The 18294-nt window shown below is 37.1% G+C and overlaps 1 protein-coding gene across 1 annotated transcript in view; it reads left to right on the top strand.

Moving 5' to 3' along the window:
- Positions 1 to 18294, top strand: part of LGR5 (leucine rich repeat containing G protein-coupled receptor 5) — a 79013-nt gene that overhangs the window by 25768 nt on the left and 34951 nt on the right. Inside the window, exons 2-3 of the mRNA XM_015855892.1 lie at positions 4071 to 4142; positions 17831 to 17902. Of these exons, the coding sequence (XP_015711378.1) occupies positions 4071 to 4142; positions 17831 to 17902 (144 nt within the window). The remainder of the gene's footprint in view (positions 1 to 4070; positions 4143 to 17830; positions 17903 to 18294) is intronic.

Raw genomic sequence — 18294 nt, forward strand, 5'->3', positions numbered from 1 at the left:
CTGACAATTAAATGACAGGTAGGATTCCTTTCTCAAGTCACCAGAGACACAGCTGATGATTGATTGGTATGAGGTATAATTAAGATATCATTATAATGAGCCATGTTGCCAATGCAGTCATTGAAGTGAATCTTTTTATCTTCTGAAAAGATGGAATTATCAATTGCTGGTATGCTGCTTTTAGAATCAGCAGTTGGCAATAGGCTGCTGGAATACTAATGGGAAAAGTGACAGTATGCTCATTTGACTATTCAAAATAACCTACTGTCTTTCTAGCGCAGTTCTTAAGCTCCTGCTAAGCTTAATTTTCACATATGTTGATCTGATACTATTGATATACAATAGGGGCATTTTAAAACTCAGCATGCATTTTAAACGGTGCAGTTCCTTACCAGCATCAGTGTAGTTTTCAGGTATTTTGATAGTGGAATATTGGAAAGTTTGTGTCCATCAACTCATACAGATTTTTCAATACGTTAATAATTTTAAGTTTTTTGTCACAGTAGCTTGTAAGACTACTGAGTTGGATAAGAATTCTTTGCAGTTTCAACTGTTTCACTTCTTCCGAGTATGTATGCACAAGCACACACGGCAAATTGGGAAATGGATCTGATACAGAAACAGAATAGTTCCACTGGGAATGGTTAAGAGACTTAGTACCTTGATTTTAGTATTTTCTCAACATTACAATGCAAACCCCAATGTACAAGCCATGTTTAATCTCCTTCTGTTTACTAGTAAGAGCAAATTACTGATTTTGACAGGCTAGCCCTGAAAGGAGAAATGAGAAAATCTATTTGATGTGCTTTTTGAAAAGAACTCATTGCATTTGAAGGGCACCTTTTATAGTCATAATCTGTAAGCCTCCAATTTACCAGCTTGCTTTTCCTGGTGGTTAGCTGTGCTTGATCTATCTAGTGGCCATAAACCTCATCGTAGATAGGTCTTTTTGGCAGTATGGTCCAAAGGCTGGCAAGTGAGCTGAAAACCTCCTTTCTTTGTCTTTGGAACACTATGAAGAATTTCTGCTCAGCAGCCAAGACTTTATGGTGTGATCCTCACATGAGATATGATTGGTCGCATTGCATTAGTTCTTTGTGCTTGTCTTGCTTCTCTTAGAATCACTTCAGAAGTAGCTTCAGAGCATGAGACTTCTAAGTCCCGTAGTTCCTTCAGCAAATGAAATGGGATGAAATGCATCCATGGTGATTCTGACCCAAAAGAGTACTCTGAATCTAGGAACTATAAGTGCAGATAAATGACTGCAGTGCCAGTGCAAGTGATGTAAGGTTTTTATGGGTGAAATAATATCATCTAATCAGTCAGTTGGTAAGTTGGGAAAAGCAGAGGTTTTTTATTCTTGTGTTTGAAAGTTTATAAGTATTTCCAGCTGTATCAGCATAATCAGAAGATATTACCTCTCCCTGTAGTAGTCTTTCTGAGATTCTGAAACCATTAAAGCTGCAATAATTACACACTGACAGCACGAACTGCAGCAGTATATTAGTTAGCAGTGTGTAAAAATTAGCTTGGAAAGGCATTACTGATAAAATCTGGAAATAATTTTTGTTTGTAAGAAAAATGTTAAAAATATACATACTTATACAGAAACATGATGTCTGCTCTGAAAGTAATGCCTCCTATTTTATTATGTTGGCCCCTGACATCAGAGGTAAATATTAGTGGCATGGAAATACAGGTTGAATCTTCCCACTGATATCCCACTACATGTTGTGCTGTGTGACAGAAGGCAGCAGAGGGGCAGTCTGACACAATAGTATATGATATGGATGTGCATATGAAGCAATGGCGTGTCACTGAAATCCTCTTTGCAGAAATAATTGACCCCATTGATATTCATCAATGCTTGATGAACTTGTCTGGAGACCAAGCAGTAGGTATGAGTGGTGCTTTGTGTAAATCCACCTATAGGATTTAAAGATGCTTTTAATTAAATTGTGTATTTTTCTTCTGATTTTGCATCAAAGTGTGTAATCAAAGTGGTCTTTTGTTCTTATCCTCTACAGATAATAGAGTGAGTCTGGTCTTCAGACTGCATATGAAAGGTGTTATCAAGTGTAGATCAGGAGTTAAGAGATATGGGGTCCTGGGGATATCACACAAGTCCGGCTTACTACTAATATAAATTAATGTACTATAAAAATAAACTTCATATTTTCCTGATCAGTCATCCTGAACACTGATTAATGCTGCTTGTAGAGTGCCCTATATACTTGCCAGTTTGAAGAAGAATCACTCTCACTTTCAATCTCTGGCTCTTTGGATCTAAAATGTGTTTTGGTACGTTTACAAAAAACCATTAGAACAAACATTGAAATCCCTTTATGAAAAACAGGTTAAAATGCCATTGTTGTCTTCATACTCAGTAATATATAATTCACTGAGCGAGTTTTGCTTTTGCCGAATAAATCCGTGTATTTGTTCCTCTGCCAGAATAAATCCTTTGAGCATTTATCAAAACGAAAGGCTAATAACCTGCTAAACTGTATGGAAGAATTAGGTGATAAAGTACTACAGTAAAGAATAGATTTTGTAAGTACATTTCTGAAATTATAATTTTGAAGTGGATGCAGAGAGACCTCACCCAATAGTGATTTGACAACTGTTGTGAAGTATTAACACATTTCCTTTATTTCTTAAACTCAACATGAAGTATTTCTAAATTACATGTTTTTAGATTCAGTAAAAGATCAAACATCAAAATTAACAATGCTGACTAAAAACATGTATTCTATAATATGAAACAGAGTGAATAATAGAAAGTGGATAGAAAAGGAATAGGAATAGGAATAGGAATAGGAATAGGAATAGGAATAGGAATAGGAATAGGAATAGGAATAGGAATAGGAATAGGAATAGGAATAGGAATAGGAATAGGAATAGGAATAGGAATGGGAATGGGAATAGGAATAGGTGTAGGAATTAGTATGCCTACCCACAGAAGTACAGATAACTTATCTACCTTATGAGCTCTCAACAGCTGGAAGAAATAAAGTTATTCAAATACTATCCAAGGCCACTAGAACCTGTAAGTGTGCTTTCAAGTATATATGTTTATACTGTTTTATTAAAATGATCACATAACATTGCATAAAATATGCCATCCTCTGATATTTTTATTTTAACAGCATCTATAGTAATTTTGACATAGTTGTGTAAGTTTTATCTTCCATGTAGAATTTTATAATGCAGTCTGTTTGCAGTTTTTATTCCTAACGTAATTCAATTGTAATGATAGTATTGGGCATGGGGAAGACAATGGAAAAAATTGAGGAACACCTACAGAATAAGCACTTATTGTATGAAATGTAGCCTGAACCATAGCCTGAATGAGCTCTGACAGAGCTGATATGGCCGGTTGTTTCCTGTGCCAGGAACTACTGTGGAACCCCACCAGGAAGTGTGCTACAGAGAAGGATCACATTACACCCTTGTTTTATGGTTCATTTCATTTATTTAATGCAATTTGAGAACCTGCAAAAAAAGAGCATTCTAGAAGGGGGATGTTTATTTTTTGAAAATATGTCCTTTCTTTAACACAAGGGAATTGGGTTTTGGGGACGCCTAATGTGACACAGGGAAAATCAGTAGGCTCATACAGCAAGTTGTACAGCAAAAGCACACAAATAGTCTGCACCTGTGCAGCTTTGCTTGTCTGCTTTAGTAAACCTACGGTATGCTACAGTGCAACGACAATGAATATCAGAGTAGCTTTCCTTTATTACTCCAAATAAATTTTAATATAGTACAGCGGTTTATTAAAATTATGTAGCCTAGAAGGGTTGTTTAGTATTCTAGCTGATTTATGGAGAGTGATAAAACATTCCAAATTTTTTGGAAATAAGGAACATGCCATAGCTTGTATTGCTTTGACAAAGCCTATTTCATACAAAAGCAGAATGTTTAAAGTGCTAACTAGATAATGATTCATCAGTTCTGGCAGAGGAACTAATTTTTGTTAAGGTATTACTTAAAAATGTGTGGAATGAACAGCTGGATACCACAGTTGTGACATGCCATATTAAGTCTCTGTCTGTTTTCCCCTACAGTGATCTCAGTATGAACAACATTACTAAGCTGCCCTCGAACCCCGTGCACAATCTCCGCTTCCTGGAAGAGCTGTAAGTATCATTGTATCCTTGATGGGCATGGTCAGCGCTAGACACATTCCTGTGTTTGTCTCTCGTACTTACTGTGGGAACCAGATAAAACAGTGCAGGAAAGCTGTCAGCCTGACACTTTTGGCACATGCGGAAACACTTAGTTGGAAAAAAAAAAAAATAGATTGCTTGTGATTCTGGAAGTGAACTTATAAAAGAGTTACCGAGAGGCTACAACTTCGCTAGGCAGGGACAGAGCCAAACAAATTAAAATTTTCAAACAAGGGCTGTTTAAAATAACTGGATTGCTTTTTGGAAATAGTTAAGCAGCAGGATATTAAAAGTTTGAATACTGGCTCATGTTTATTAAAATCGCAAGTAAAGCTATAATCAAAACCAAATCTTGCTGCTTCGTTCTGCCTGTGTCAAGGACAATTGAGTCCACATTTCGTAGTATCAAGGCTTCTTGTCCCAATCACTTTTAATTACTGTTTCCTTACTCTTAAGTTTAGCATCCCTGAAGGCTGACTGTAAAATGCTGAATCCTACACAGCGCTTAGTTAGGCTATCTAGTACATTCACTGAGGGGGAAAAGCACACTGCAAAAACCAGCTGACCAAACACTACATCAAAAGAGGAATGCTGGTTTGAAGTGATGGTGACTAACCAAAAGTGAAATGTATTGTGCATTCTTGAGACCTGGATTTAGCAGTGACCCTAGTTACAATGACCCAAGCTTAAAAGAAAATTTAGGTTCCTGAGGAGTGACTGAGACTCTGTAAATGATGCACCAGAGCTCTTGTGGGAAAAAGCTGGCACCTACATCTGCATCTGCATGAATACCTCTAAAAGTTGATTAAAAGGCATCAACCCCTCCTATGAATCGTGCTTTATAAGCTTCTAAAACAAAAGGCCTTTTTTTTAATAGCGAGTTTAGCTACTAACACACCATAAAACCTACATAAGAAATGCAAAGTCATGATTGTGCACTTCTTGCAAAGCCACGGTATATTTTAAGCTGTGAAATGTGCACAGTCCTCTGCAATTTAAATCACCTTTGGTTGTGTATTGCACTGATGACTTCTGGTGTCCTTGCTAACACTCATTAGAATTCAGACACCTGGTATTTGCTATTGGCTTCTATGAAGGCAAAAAAAAAAAAAAAAGAAAGAAAAAAAAATAAAAAATAACCATTTTGGTGATGCTGAGAAAAAAAAAAAAAAAAAGAAAGAAAAAAAAATAAAAAATAACCATTTTGGTGATGCTGAGTTTGAACAATGCTTTTTTTTGTTGTTGTTGTTCTGTTTCCTTTTCATCTTATATATTTTTGTCTCAATTTTATTACTGGTAGCATTTACATTTACAAAGCATTATTTCTTTTAATTCTGTCTTTTCCTTTGCTTTCTTCCTCAATTTGGTATTTATTGCTCCTGGTGCAGGTTTCAACTAAAGCAGGCGCATAACAAGGAAAGATGTCAAACAACAAGTGTTACAATTTCATGTCCATGTGAAGGGAATCGTGCCGCAAAGACTTTGTGGATGTTTTTTATGTTCATGTTTGCTCACTCCTTCTCAAGGAGAAAAAATCAAAAGTTTGGGCTTTTCCTGGAATGGAGTTTTCATGCATCAAGCCAAGTTACCTTCCCTCTCAAAATTAAATGACCCAAATAGTGAGACTTATATCAATGCTTGAGAGACTATTCAGCAATCATTTCTCTGGTCAAGAAATATGGAAGTATTTAGAAGTGTTATTCTTGTTCTGGACCCTTATGTTCCACCTTAAATATGAAACCACGGTCCCTGTAACCCTTTCTTCCAAATTGTGTAATTTCAGTTTCTCATCACTGATAGCACCAGGAAAATATTTCATTGCTACATCTTGCTTTCCATGCACATAGTCCACTCTTCATTTGTTTCACACAGTCCAGTCATTCTGATGTTGCTTTATAACAACCATCAAATTTATATTCACTTTTCAAGTAAGTGTAGACAAATGAACCCTTTGAAGATGTGAGGTAACTGATTACCTCTTCTTAAGGCAAATTCAAGCTCATTATGCTGGGAGCGTCTTTGGTGTTCAGAGCCGTGTATAATACAGTTCAGTCTAGAATTACTTAGAAAGAAGTGTAGACAATGGAAGAGGAGCTGGATATTAAGTTCTGAAGCAGACAGTAAGAGCCATTGTAGTTTCTGTGCTCCTTTTATACTCATTTCTGAGTACTGATTGCGTGCATTAAAATTATTTCAGCCATCCAAGCATTGCCATTGTCTCCATGAGATTAAAATGCATCTTTAAAATGCCTATCCACTCTTTGAAACACAGCAACAGCAGGAGCTTAAAAATGCAATTTCTAGGGCTTTTTAACATTGAAAAATGTATTCATAATCCCCTTATCATAGTCCTGGTTCAAAAATCTGATAAAGGTTAACGATTGATCGACTATGATTTAGCTTAAATGCTACATGCTTGATGTGTGGTTTGGCAATACTAGGATCTCATTACCCTCAAAGAACTGGTCAGGTCTGCTCTACTAATTCTGACCTCCTAAGCTGACTGATCCACTGCTCCTGCCGAGGTTCAACACCTTTGCAAGCAGCATTCTTGAGGTCCTGATGACTGTGCCTGGTATTCATCTTTCACCAAAGCCTTTGATCACTGAAATGCAACAACATACTGAAACTGTGCCATATTTTTGAGGTGCCTTTTCCTCCAAAAATTTTGGAAAATATTGTGGTACACAGAATTGTTTTAGCTCCTGAAAAGCTTAGTTTTGAGCAATATTTTTTCTTGCAAAATCATTTCAAAATGATTTTTTTTCCAGGACTTGGAGACCCATCATCACTTTTTCTTAAAGTGCACATGATGGAACTCCCACCAAGAAAAAAAATCTATGCTTCAGCTGCTAGATTATCAGCAAGTTGCTCTGCATGGACTTGTACAACACCTTTAAGTAGAGTTCTTCATTATAAATTCAAAATAACTGCAGATATTTATCAGTATTACTGAACCCAAGACTTAATCCTCTGTGGAGTCTTTCTAGATATATGTCATTCTACAATATATTTAGCACACTTGTATTAATAAAGCAGTGAGTTAGAGCAATGAATTTAAAAAAGAACTTTTTAGAAAGTGTAAGGAATTACCTACATTAGGACTTTTTAAGATAACAACATCTGAACGTAAGCATATCTTTTTGAGATCACTAACACTTCAAAGCAGTGCCTGAAAGTGTTTTATTTTATAAATTGACATATCTGTGAAGAGTGAGGAAGAAAGCCAATAATCATTTAAAGTGATATGATTCAGATCTAGCTTCAAACATCTCCAGCTAGTTATCCCCACACATGAATGGATACATACATATATGCATATATATTTATGCACACAACCATGCACACATGTATATGAGACTTTTATTTCAGTTTAAAACACAGGAACTCTCTACAGAAGATCAAATCTCCAAGTGATTCTTATAGTACCTTGCTGTTTTTCTGCAGCTCAGAATAAATGTTTTAGCAAAATGGTAACAAAAACAAAAACAAAAACAGGACTGTTTTATTACATTTATTTGACCTACAGAGTAAGACAGATTCACAAAATCAAGTGATGAAGACACCTTCAATTAATTGCATACTACATACAGGTACAAGAAAGCATACCAAAACATCTGACCACGTTGTTTTCACATTGCCCACAGTATTACTGTATCAGTTATTCAGGTAGAAGTGACTTTAATCATTCATTTTAATACTATACTACAGGCAGGATTACAGATACAGTGAAAAACAGATAACAAATGTGAAACTCACTATCACATTTATTATGTGGAACTTCCTTTGCACTGCAGAAGTAGTTAAAAGACCACTCTATGCATGAAAAAGAAGTTCTGAATGACCAGGCATGACCCATTATCATCTGTTCTTACATATTATTTTCCATTTACTTCCCTTTCTGTTTGCTCTGTTTTCCTACAAAGAAGTTTTCAAAGCTGTTGGTGGGAGTCAGGTGTTATTTTCTCTTCCAGCTTTTGAGTGGTGGGACTGAGCTCTTCAGTCATTTATGTCTTTGAAAACTGAGAGCATGGCTTCTGGGGTTATGTACCATCCTTCTTTTTGTGTTGGTACAGACACTTCGGGGCTAGCACCACAAACTCATTCTACAGTTTTTACTATTGTATAAGCTAGCAGTAAACATTACAGAGCTGCAGCTATAGTTCAAAACATTTGGGGGAAAGTGAGGAAATCTCTTAATCTACTTGAACACGCTTTGGACAGGATGCTGAAAGTCTTTCCCAAAGATGAATCTGTTTAGTCTTGGAAACCTCTGAAGAAAGAAAAGTAAAAATACCTACAACAGATGTGCACAGCAAAAGTAAAACTAGTTATTATCTAGTGTCTCAGACTGTCTTTCTAATGTCAGCTAAACAATAGTTTTATGGGTTTTGCATGCCAGGTTTTATAGCTGCTGTTCCTGATGGAAATCAGCTTATGCCATCTCCATCAGCGAATGTTTCAAGGACTTTGTTGATAACTCAGAGTTGTGGCTTCACGCCTTTGCAAGGAGGCACTGGAAGTCCTGACAGAGGGAAGTGCACCATTCATGTGGAAACTGACTGTGCGCTAGTAAAAACAGTGGGAAGATATTGATCAAGTTAATCAATTGGAAGCAATTGTAATAATTTTCACGCCTAGCTTTTACACAGTTGCTTTGATTTACTATGAAAAAAGAAAAAGAAAAAAAAAAGATCAGAATGCTGAAACTTTCTAATGTACAAGATGACAGCCCTGGTGCTTTTGGAGCTGTCGCTGCCTTTGTCTCTGTCCCTTTGATGCCACCAAGCTGAAGCACAACAAAGAACTTCCCTGTGGCTGGGTCATCCTGGCACCCCCCTTGCTCTGTTATCAGTGACGACAAGATGAGGAACAAAAAGAAGAAAAACAATAGTGCAAATGCCTTACTAAATTAGAGCAGCTTGCATTGCTTGTAGAATGGATTGTGCTGACAAATATTCTTGAAATGTTAACACAAATTTCAGAGAGCAGCCTTGACAGTGCTGTGCATGTGTGGTGTGAAGGGGCAGTAGGGAAGGAGGTGAGGGGATCAAGATGATAAAGAGAAGTAAAAGTAGGGAGACTTGTACAGGTAGGAACAATGAAGGTTCTATATTGATAGCCAAGAAACTCTATCAGTGCTGCTGCATTGCTCTTACTGAATGCAAGATAAAGTGAATTTTCAGCTTGTAACTTGCAAGTACTGATTGGAACTTGTAATTTATTTCCAGCAGTATTCAGTAGGAACTGGTTTATGCTATCAAATAGTCACAGGAAGAGCTTTTTGTGTTTTGCGATTGATACAGATAGTAAAATTATACTTAATTAACTTAGATGAAGCTATGCTTTATTAAATGTGTTATATTTATATAGATCCTGAGGCAGGGTTTTAATTTAAGTCTTACACATTCTGCATGTACTGCAGCAGCAAGTATGCAGAAATTATTTTGTCAGTGGAAAAGCAGCCTGTTTGTTCACTGCTTCGTTTCAGTGCAGTGCACAGTTCTGATACACACTTCCATTTTTCACTTGCTTAGGATTATAGGCACTGAATTCAGCCTATATTACACTTACATCTCTTTAAGCTCACAAACACAGTTCTTAAGTTTGGGTCTGTTTGTTGTTGTTGTTTTTATTATTTCCAAACAGGAGTAATTTCTCCTTTGTTCTTTAGCATCGCTTCATTGTACTACTTGGATATAAGCTGTAACAACAAAATTTGGAACTGCACAATTTGTGTCCTTTGCCAATGACACAGGAAGGACAAAACAGTGAGGAGAGTTTGTTACTGATTGTTGATTGTGGTGCTTCATTTCACAGTGCAAATCAACCAGTTCCTGTTATCAGTGATGATAATTTATCCCGACGACACTGGCGCTATGGGGATGAAACCAAAATCAGTATCAGAAGTGTAAGCAACGCTTTGAAGGCTAAAACTAGGCCTTGTTGTTTCATCTTGCTGCAAAACTGTAACACAGAGGAAGGAAATTTAACAAATTTAAGACTACTCTGAGACCAGTGGTTTGGTGACAGCATTCTTCAAAAGTGGAAGTGAAATTCTCTCTCTTACTGCAAGTAACTTTGGAATCTGATCCTGTGAATCAACACAGGATTTCCTGGCTAATATTGGCACGTACCCTAAGAGTTCACTGTGCTGTAAGTCAGAGGGCAGGTACCTGGCCATGTGGTAAAAGGACACTGCTGGAGCCCTCTGGTAGGACACTGGCCTCTGCCATGCTGAGAGCGAAGCAGCTTGTTCCTAGCACAGGCCATAGGCAGCCGCATTAGTGGAGCAGTCAGTTGTCCTTAGAAATTGTAGGGTCACAGCACTGAATTGTGCAAGGTGCAGATAGAATCTTTCCCTTTTATAAGTGGAAAGAGAAATAGTAAGTCTTAGACCACATCCTTAACTGACAGCAATCTAAGATCTCTGTTATGAAAGCCAGCTCAAGATCAAATACACACTGATTTCATTCCAACTGCTTAAGGTCAGTTGGAGTTATTCCAGTTTACACCCTCTGAGAATTTGGCACACACGTTTTATAAGGCAATTAGGCCCTAAAGCAGGGGCACACTGTGAATTTCCAACAAAATTGTAAGTAGCAATAAATGTAATATACAGCACAATTATGATTTGCACACTTCCCTCCTCCTTTCTTAAGGAAAGCATCTTTATGTTTTCTTCTTTGATCTCTCTGATCATCAGATTTTTTTACTATATCATTTGACCCACTTTTTATATTACTGTGATTACAGTTTTAATTAACATGACAGATTGAAATATAAAAAGGTAATTAAAATACACAATAACATTTAAATTCTTAGTCTAACAAAGTCCACAAAAACATTCTGAAAAATATAAGCTGATATCATCCATTAATTAATTAATAATTAACACAGTAATTACCCACCAATTATTTCATAAATTTCTGTTGCATTGGCCCAAGAATAGTCATTAATACATATCAAACTCTTATTTCAAATTTTAATTCACTTTGTGTAAGTTCTTGATGAGTATCCAGCTTGTCAGAACTATTTTAATGAGTAAAAATACTTTGTTTTATCTACATATAGATTAATATGGAAACTGAGGAAAGCTATTACAGTAGAAATATATTATATATTGACTGTACATTCATATAAACTAAAGGTGTATAGAGTGTATGTGTTGTGTACATGTCTGTCTTTGGTTAGTTTGACAGGAAACAAAATTGAAGCAAGCAATTTAAAGTGAGTAATTCTTCTTTGAACAGGAGCTATATTTTTTATATTCAGAACAGGCTTTTTTAGGGAAAAAAAAAACTAATGGAAATATATATATATATTCATGTTATGCTTCCACATTGTTTCTCCAAAAAATACTCCTAGGAGAAGTGAATCACTGTCAGATATGATACTGGGACATGATTCACGTATGAATCCAATGTCGGCTTATGTCAGCACGAATTTTTTCACAGACATCAATGGGTCTGAGATTTCACCACCTATCAGTTACTGAGAACAATTATGGAAGTTGGAAAGGAGGATTGGGTCTTTAGAAATAAGTTTCAAATTACAAAAGTAAAGTTATCTGTACCCACGTTATAAAAGAGACGTTCCACAATTTCATAAATGTTAAGGAAATTTTCTATGCTTTGGCATAATAATGTTTTAGCATCACTGTGCTCATTCAGTATGAGAATTAGAAGAGATTTCTAATTTCTTAATAGAAGAGCTTTACTCTTCTAGTACTGCTTATTCCTACTATATATTGTGCCATACCAAGATCTATAGCAACATTTACTCTTCTGCATTTCTGCACCTTGCAAGACTTGCACAGTAATTTGTTCAAGAAAACTCTATTGTGCTAATCCTCTTACAACACAGCACAAGTGTTAATTAATATAAATGTACGCTGTTTCCCAATCTTCCTTTCTTATCTTTCCTACAGTTTTGATACTACAAGATTTTGAAATGCACTGTACAGGTGCTTGTTCAGCACTTCTTGGAGTAGATCTTACCTTGGACAAAGACAGGAATCAGTCCCTGCCTCTGTCTTACTGTCACTACTTGCAGCAGACTGTGAGAAGTAGCTTGGTTAGGTTTGCAACAGTTTATAGTGGCTACTGAAAAGAAGCTTTCTTCATTAAGTACCACAGTTCATTAGCTATAGAGAAGATTTTTTGTTTTGAGTTCATCTTCCTTTCCAGTAGGTAATGAGGAGAGGCTTGGTGCCAGGCAAGGTTTCTTTCAAGGCAGAAAACATACAAGCACAAAGCAGTTTTGAGTCAGTGAAAAAAAATCTTGTTCTAGAAATGTAATGGAAATACTTGACTGTGTTCAGTCACAACTTCACATCTATCTGCTTCTTTCTGATGAATGAATCTGTTCTTTTTAAACATGAGCAACAGTAGAAGGAAAACAAGAATTTTCTGATCTCTTTTAGACATTTCTGTGGATGTTTTATCAGTTGTGCTGTCTTTAGGATTGTTCTCCTGAGTTGGGGATGACCATTTCTCAGGACTGTGTTACTTCAGGAGAGGTCAGAATATACAAAAGGGATGCACGGATGAACAGAGCTCACAGGAGACACCACATATGCCTTTTCTTAGATCTGAACAAGGCCATGAACCCGACCTGAAGCACTGCAGCAATTCCAACACCAAGTAGAGATTGCCAGCTGGGCTGAACTATGTTGAAACATACTTCATAAATTGCTGCCATTTGAAAAGATAGAGGGAATGTGCTTTTCTGTCAGCTCATTTATTTTACATCTTTTAGAAAGAGATATGCAGTAGTAGAGAAATTCAGCCTACGCCACTGCCAAAAGTAGCCCAGTATCTTGTCTTCAAGAGTCTCAAATAGCAGGTGCCAAGGGAAGTATACAGTGATACATCTCCATACATTTTCCAGCTGCCATTAATTTCTGTCTTAATTAGCAAAAGAAATGAAACAGCATAAGTAAAATACAGTTATAAATAGTATAGCTATTTTATATATAGAAATATGATCCAAAGCTGACAATACTTTTTTGATTATCTTTAATTAGAGAAATTATAACTTTGAGCCTAAATTAGCTTAATGTGATATTTCTAAAATAATAAGTCTCAGAAATGCTGGAAAAGAAAAGAATTTACTCTTAAAAACTGAAATTTAGTGGTCTTCTAACAGTAGAAGCCAGCCATTTGGTTATGTAAGTGTTATGAAAAAGCTAGTTTATTCCTCCTCTTGGAAATCATTAACTAAATGCTAAACTGTAGAAACAGATAGGATGTCCATCCTCATCTATTCAGGGAAAGAGATATTTACCTATCCAGACTGAAATCACTACCCAGAGTCCATCCAAAGTTCAGTAAAAGTACTGGGCAGCTTCCCTGAAATAGCTTAGGGTAGTGGAAAACAAAATCCCTGATATGGAGATGAGTAAACCCTGACAGATGCTTGACAGATACCTGTAGATTCAACAGAGGGATTTATTTTCCCCTGTGCCAAGACTGAGAATAGAAACACAGCAATAGCAAGAAAGAAATCCAGAAGGAAGGCATTAAAATGGTTGGGAACAAATAAGCCAAATTTAATGAGCTTCGCAGTATGTCTTAAAGAACTGGTGTGCTAACTTCCATCCAAGAATATTGAAAGAATTAAACAATGAGCCCAATGAATCATTATTGCTGATTTTTTCCAAATCCCACAATGCCGGGGAATTCCAAAGGGCTGGGAAGATGCTGCTATTGCGCCAGTGTTCAGAAGTGGTCTCATGGAGCATCCTGGGAATGGATAGGTGGTTTGCCTGACTTGGATTCCATGGAAAATCATGAAAAGGATGTCATGAGAAAGAATTTACTTTGGTAACTAGAGGTCAGACAACATCATTATATAGAAAATAAGTGTTGCCAGAAGTCTGCTTTTTCTGATGTTGTCAGCTTGGTAAGAGAGCCGCACAGACATACATCTATTTTGGCACTTGTGATGTATTTGATTTAGTCCTCCACTGAAATATGATGGGCTGTGTGTGATAAACATGATCCTTTGCTACATAAGCAGAGGAGCGTCGTATAAAATAATAGTAGTAGTCACTGCCTACAAAATCAGTTAGAGCTCTTTCCAAACTGAAAAATAATCAAAGCAGAGCTAGAAGAACGACCCAAGGCTTGAAAAACTCATAAGGCTTAAACACAGAAGCTCTGCTTATGAAATAGAAGATTAACACGTGGCTTCCTCTGTCTAAAATGGACTTTTTAGTAAATGAAAAGACGTTTAATTGACGAGATATTCTGTAATTGAGAAGTTTCTAACAGGAAAAGAAACAATACAAAATGAGATTTGGAATCTGAAAAAAAAGGCCAAAAAAAAAAAATAGTGGGAAGAATTACATCTTGCTTTAACTCTGCTGGTAACTATCATTCAAATCACTCAGGAACAGCATCTTTTGCTTATAGCTTTTTGTCAACTTCAGATATTCCTCTGAATGGTGGAGCTGGGGCCACGCAGATGGGTAATATTCTTGTGATGATTGTGGTTGGCTGGATAGATCAAATGGGCATTACAATAAAAATGGCAGCAGTATGGGAAATTTTCTCCTAAAGACAAATGGTTGTTCACAGCAACTGACAACAGAAGGAAACAGGGATAAAAAGCTACGTAGAAAAGTAAATATAACTCTCTGCAGTATAATCACATTAAAACTGTGCTGAATGCCCATGAGCCATTTAGCCATATATATATGAATATCTCTGTGCATAGGTATTTCTTTCTGGCTTTATTAGTTATATATTACAGGTTCCATAAAACCATTTTAAAAATTATGACTGTCCATTAAAAAAAATAAAATAAAATAAAAAAGAATGGCCAAGCATTAATGCTAAAAAATGGCCAAGCATTAAGGCTTACCACAGAAAGACTTGTTGTTAAGCTAGAAAGAGTCAGTATTGCACATCGAACCAAAAAAAAGCTGGTTAGTGTCCCAATTACATTACCACAGTGCTGCATTTAAGGCAGGGAGGAGCAAGCTTACCATACCAGAGTGCTTAAAGAGCTCTAATTTTCTTAGCTAACTTTTTAAATAAAGAATATTCCAGTTCCGAGAAGCAATATGAACATGTAGTGTGTCTGGTAGTTTGCTTTGCAGCAACTGTGAAGTTTATTGCAACACAGACACTCTTAAGACAGGATGGTGCCCTGACAGCGCCAGCTTGAGCCTAAGACTAGAATTCAGCTACATCAGCATAATAACAGTGCAAAAGGCTGAGGGAGTTAAACATTTTGTAGCCTTTCCAGAACTCTATATAATAAACTGGGATCAGCATTAAAGAGATCTCTAACTTCTGCTGGTCTATGCTCCACAAACAGCATTTGATTTCAGGGAACCAGTGCCTACTCTAGTACACGCCTGATTTATCCAGTAGCAACCCAACAGTCATTGTGAGTCCTTTCCATCCAGAATGAAAGGTGAAGCTGCAGGAGACCTTCACACATTAAAGTCAAGTCAGCTTAGCCGTTGAGTGCCTCTTTGTCTTCACACAACTGTGTGCCAGATTCTGCTCACTGATTTGCCTGCAGGAGTGCAGGTGCACATGCCCAGGTCTCAGATACCTGAACCTCAGACCCTGGTGCATTTCATGTGAGTGATGAGCTCAGCAGCTCTATCTTGGTGAGCTCTGCAGAAGAGAACTTCACTCACTGAGCAAGGTCATACCAGTCAGCAATTGTGTGTGCACAGGGAAGATACTTTTCCAGAAATTTAAAATGCCTGAGTAGTCACCAGAATTGGCATCTAGAGTCATGTTTTCTTCCACTGTAACCAATATTTTTCTATATGGAAGAGAAGTCTAAAGAACAGGTGTGCCCAGGACCCTGTAATTATCTTGGGAGAATTAAGCTTCAAAGGAAGATGAAGTTTAAGAACAGTCAGTGCTGGCTCTTTGGGATTACAGTTCCAAGCACCTGGCACTTTCTACAAACAGGATTAGCAACTCCGGTGCCTACTTCTGTGCTATAGGTTCCCCTCTGGCAGCTCAAGGCATTTGATGGAATTCATCCTCTATTCTTTCCTAAGGGATCAAATGCCAAATCAAATGTCAGTTCTGTCACCACATCAGCTGGCCTATGCTAACTGCAATTTTGATCTACAATATCTTAGCTGATGATTCAGGTAATTCTACTTGGCTTCACTTGGTGTGCAAGTAGGGTGATCAAATCATATCAACCCACAGTTGTGGCTATCTGAGAGCAGTCAGCAAGGCTCTACTGACACACAGTAACTTGACTCTCAGCCCAACTGGTCAGTTTTCCAGTGTTGGAAGAGGTATCATGGCACATACCTGTTGAACTGCAAAGTCAGGAGGGTAAATGCAAGATGCTCAGCAGTTCCACTGCTGAAGAACATATCAATGGCATTGCACATCAAAAATATGGGGGGCTGCTCCCAAAGGCAGTGCCTTCTTCTTTATTATATTGTCCCAAGACATCAGAGGTACACATTGGTGGCATGGCAGTACTGGTTGAATCTTTCCACCAATATTCCACTACATTTTGTTGCTGTGCAACAGATGGCAGCAGAGCAGCAATCTGACACAATGGCATCTGACACAGAAGTACATATGGAGCAAAGGGGTGTCATTGAATTCCTCCATGCAGAAAGAATGGTACCCACTGACATTCATCACCACTTGCTGAACATTTATGGAGACCAAGCAGCAGTTGTGAGCAGAGTGAGATGGTGGCTGGTGCATTTCAGCAGGGGCAACAGTGACAGTGGGGCATCTCTGCTGGTGCAGATAGTTACAAGCACAGCATGCAGGCAGTTATTAATCATTGGTAAAAATGCACAGCTAATGCTGGTAACTCTGCGGAAAAATAAGGTTTTGTAGCTGAGAATTTGCTCTATCAAATAGTGCTATTGTGCTCTCTGTAGCACTTTCTGTGGAACTAAATAGAAGGCATTACTTTCAGTGCAACCTGTGAAGAGTTTCTTCCATAGGAACAAATGTTACATAGTGCTTTCTTCTATTGTTTAATTTTTTTCATCAGAATGCCATATTTTACAGAGATATTTGTTGTACTTAACCTCAGTCTGAAAAGTATTTTGAAGCATTCTCAGAAGATGGGTACAACAGAAGTAGGGGGAAAAGCCCACAGATTTTAGCAAATACACTGTGATGCCGCCAGCAGAGAAGTTTGGGGCATTGTTATTGTAAAATGAACTTTATTCTTTACTATGTGGATAGATTTTGATACTATATAGAAATGAGCTAATGCACAGCTGAGTTAAATGTGCACAGACATCATATATACACAGTGCCAAAAGTGTATGCCTGTAAGTCTCCTGATGCTAATTATTGTTAGTGTGTCTGTATTTTAGTTACTGAGGTTGTTCTAATGCTTAAAAAGAGAACTACAAAGAATTAAATGTGTGTTTTAAACCATAATCTTGATTTATAATGAACTTGCATGTTGTCTCTGCAGTCCAGCTGTCAGTAAATCAACTATACAGTTAAGGACTCCTCTTGATATTTTGCTTTTAAAAGTATATTAATGACAAAACAAGGCTCTTTTACTACTACCTCTGGCATCAGTCTTTCAAACATAGCTGTGTTACACTTTTTAGCAACCAAATTAATTCCACATGAAGGCAAGAAGTATTCACTCCTTTTTTTCTTTCCCTTTTTCAAACTTTGCAGACGTCTTGCAGGAAATGGCTTGACATACATTCCTAAGGGAGCATTTTCTGGCCTTTTCAGTCTTAAAGTGCTGTAAGTAAACTGTGTGTTGTTTGATATATTTCTGATTTCCTAAATGCTCCAGGGAACTAATTAACCAGTGAAGTTTTGATCAAGTAAATTACATATTTTGATCAGCTCATTTTGAACAATTCAGCCAAAGTGAAGATACATATGAACATCATTAAATCTTTGTTTTTTCATATAGAAAATATCCTAAACACAAAGGTTGGAAAGCATTAATCGCATTCTAAAAACAACTTGCTCATCAAGTAGATGTCTCTGTACAATATCAAAGGTAAAAATTGGTTCAGTTCATAGTTTCTTTAATTGTCTCAAAAGTTCTGGGTTCAGGACTAAAAACCTTTGGACTTTTCATGATCACACAAAAGTGGGGGTATATTGCCTTTTCCTTTTCTTGAGGA

Source organism: Coturnix japonica, chromosome 1 (genome assembly GCF_001577835.2).
Source record: "Coturnix japonica isolate 7356 chromosome 1, Coturnix japonica 2.1, whole genome shotgun sequence".
NCBI lineage: Eukaryota > Metazoa > Chordata > Aves > Galliformes > Phasianidae > Coturnix > Coturnix japonica.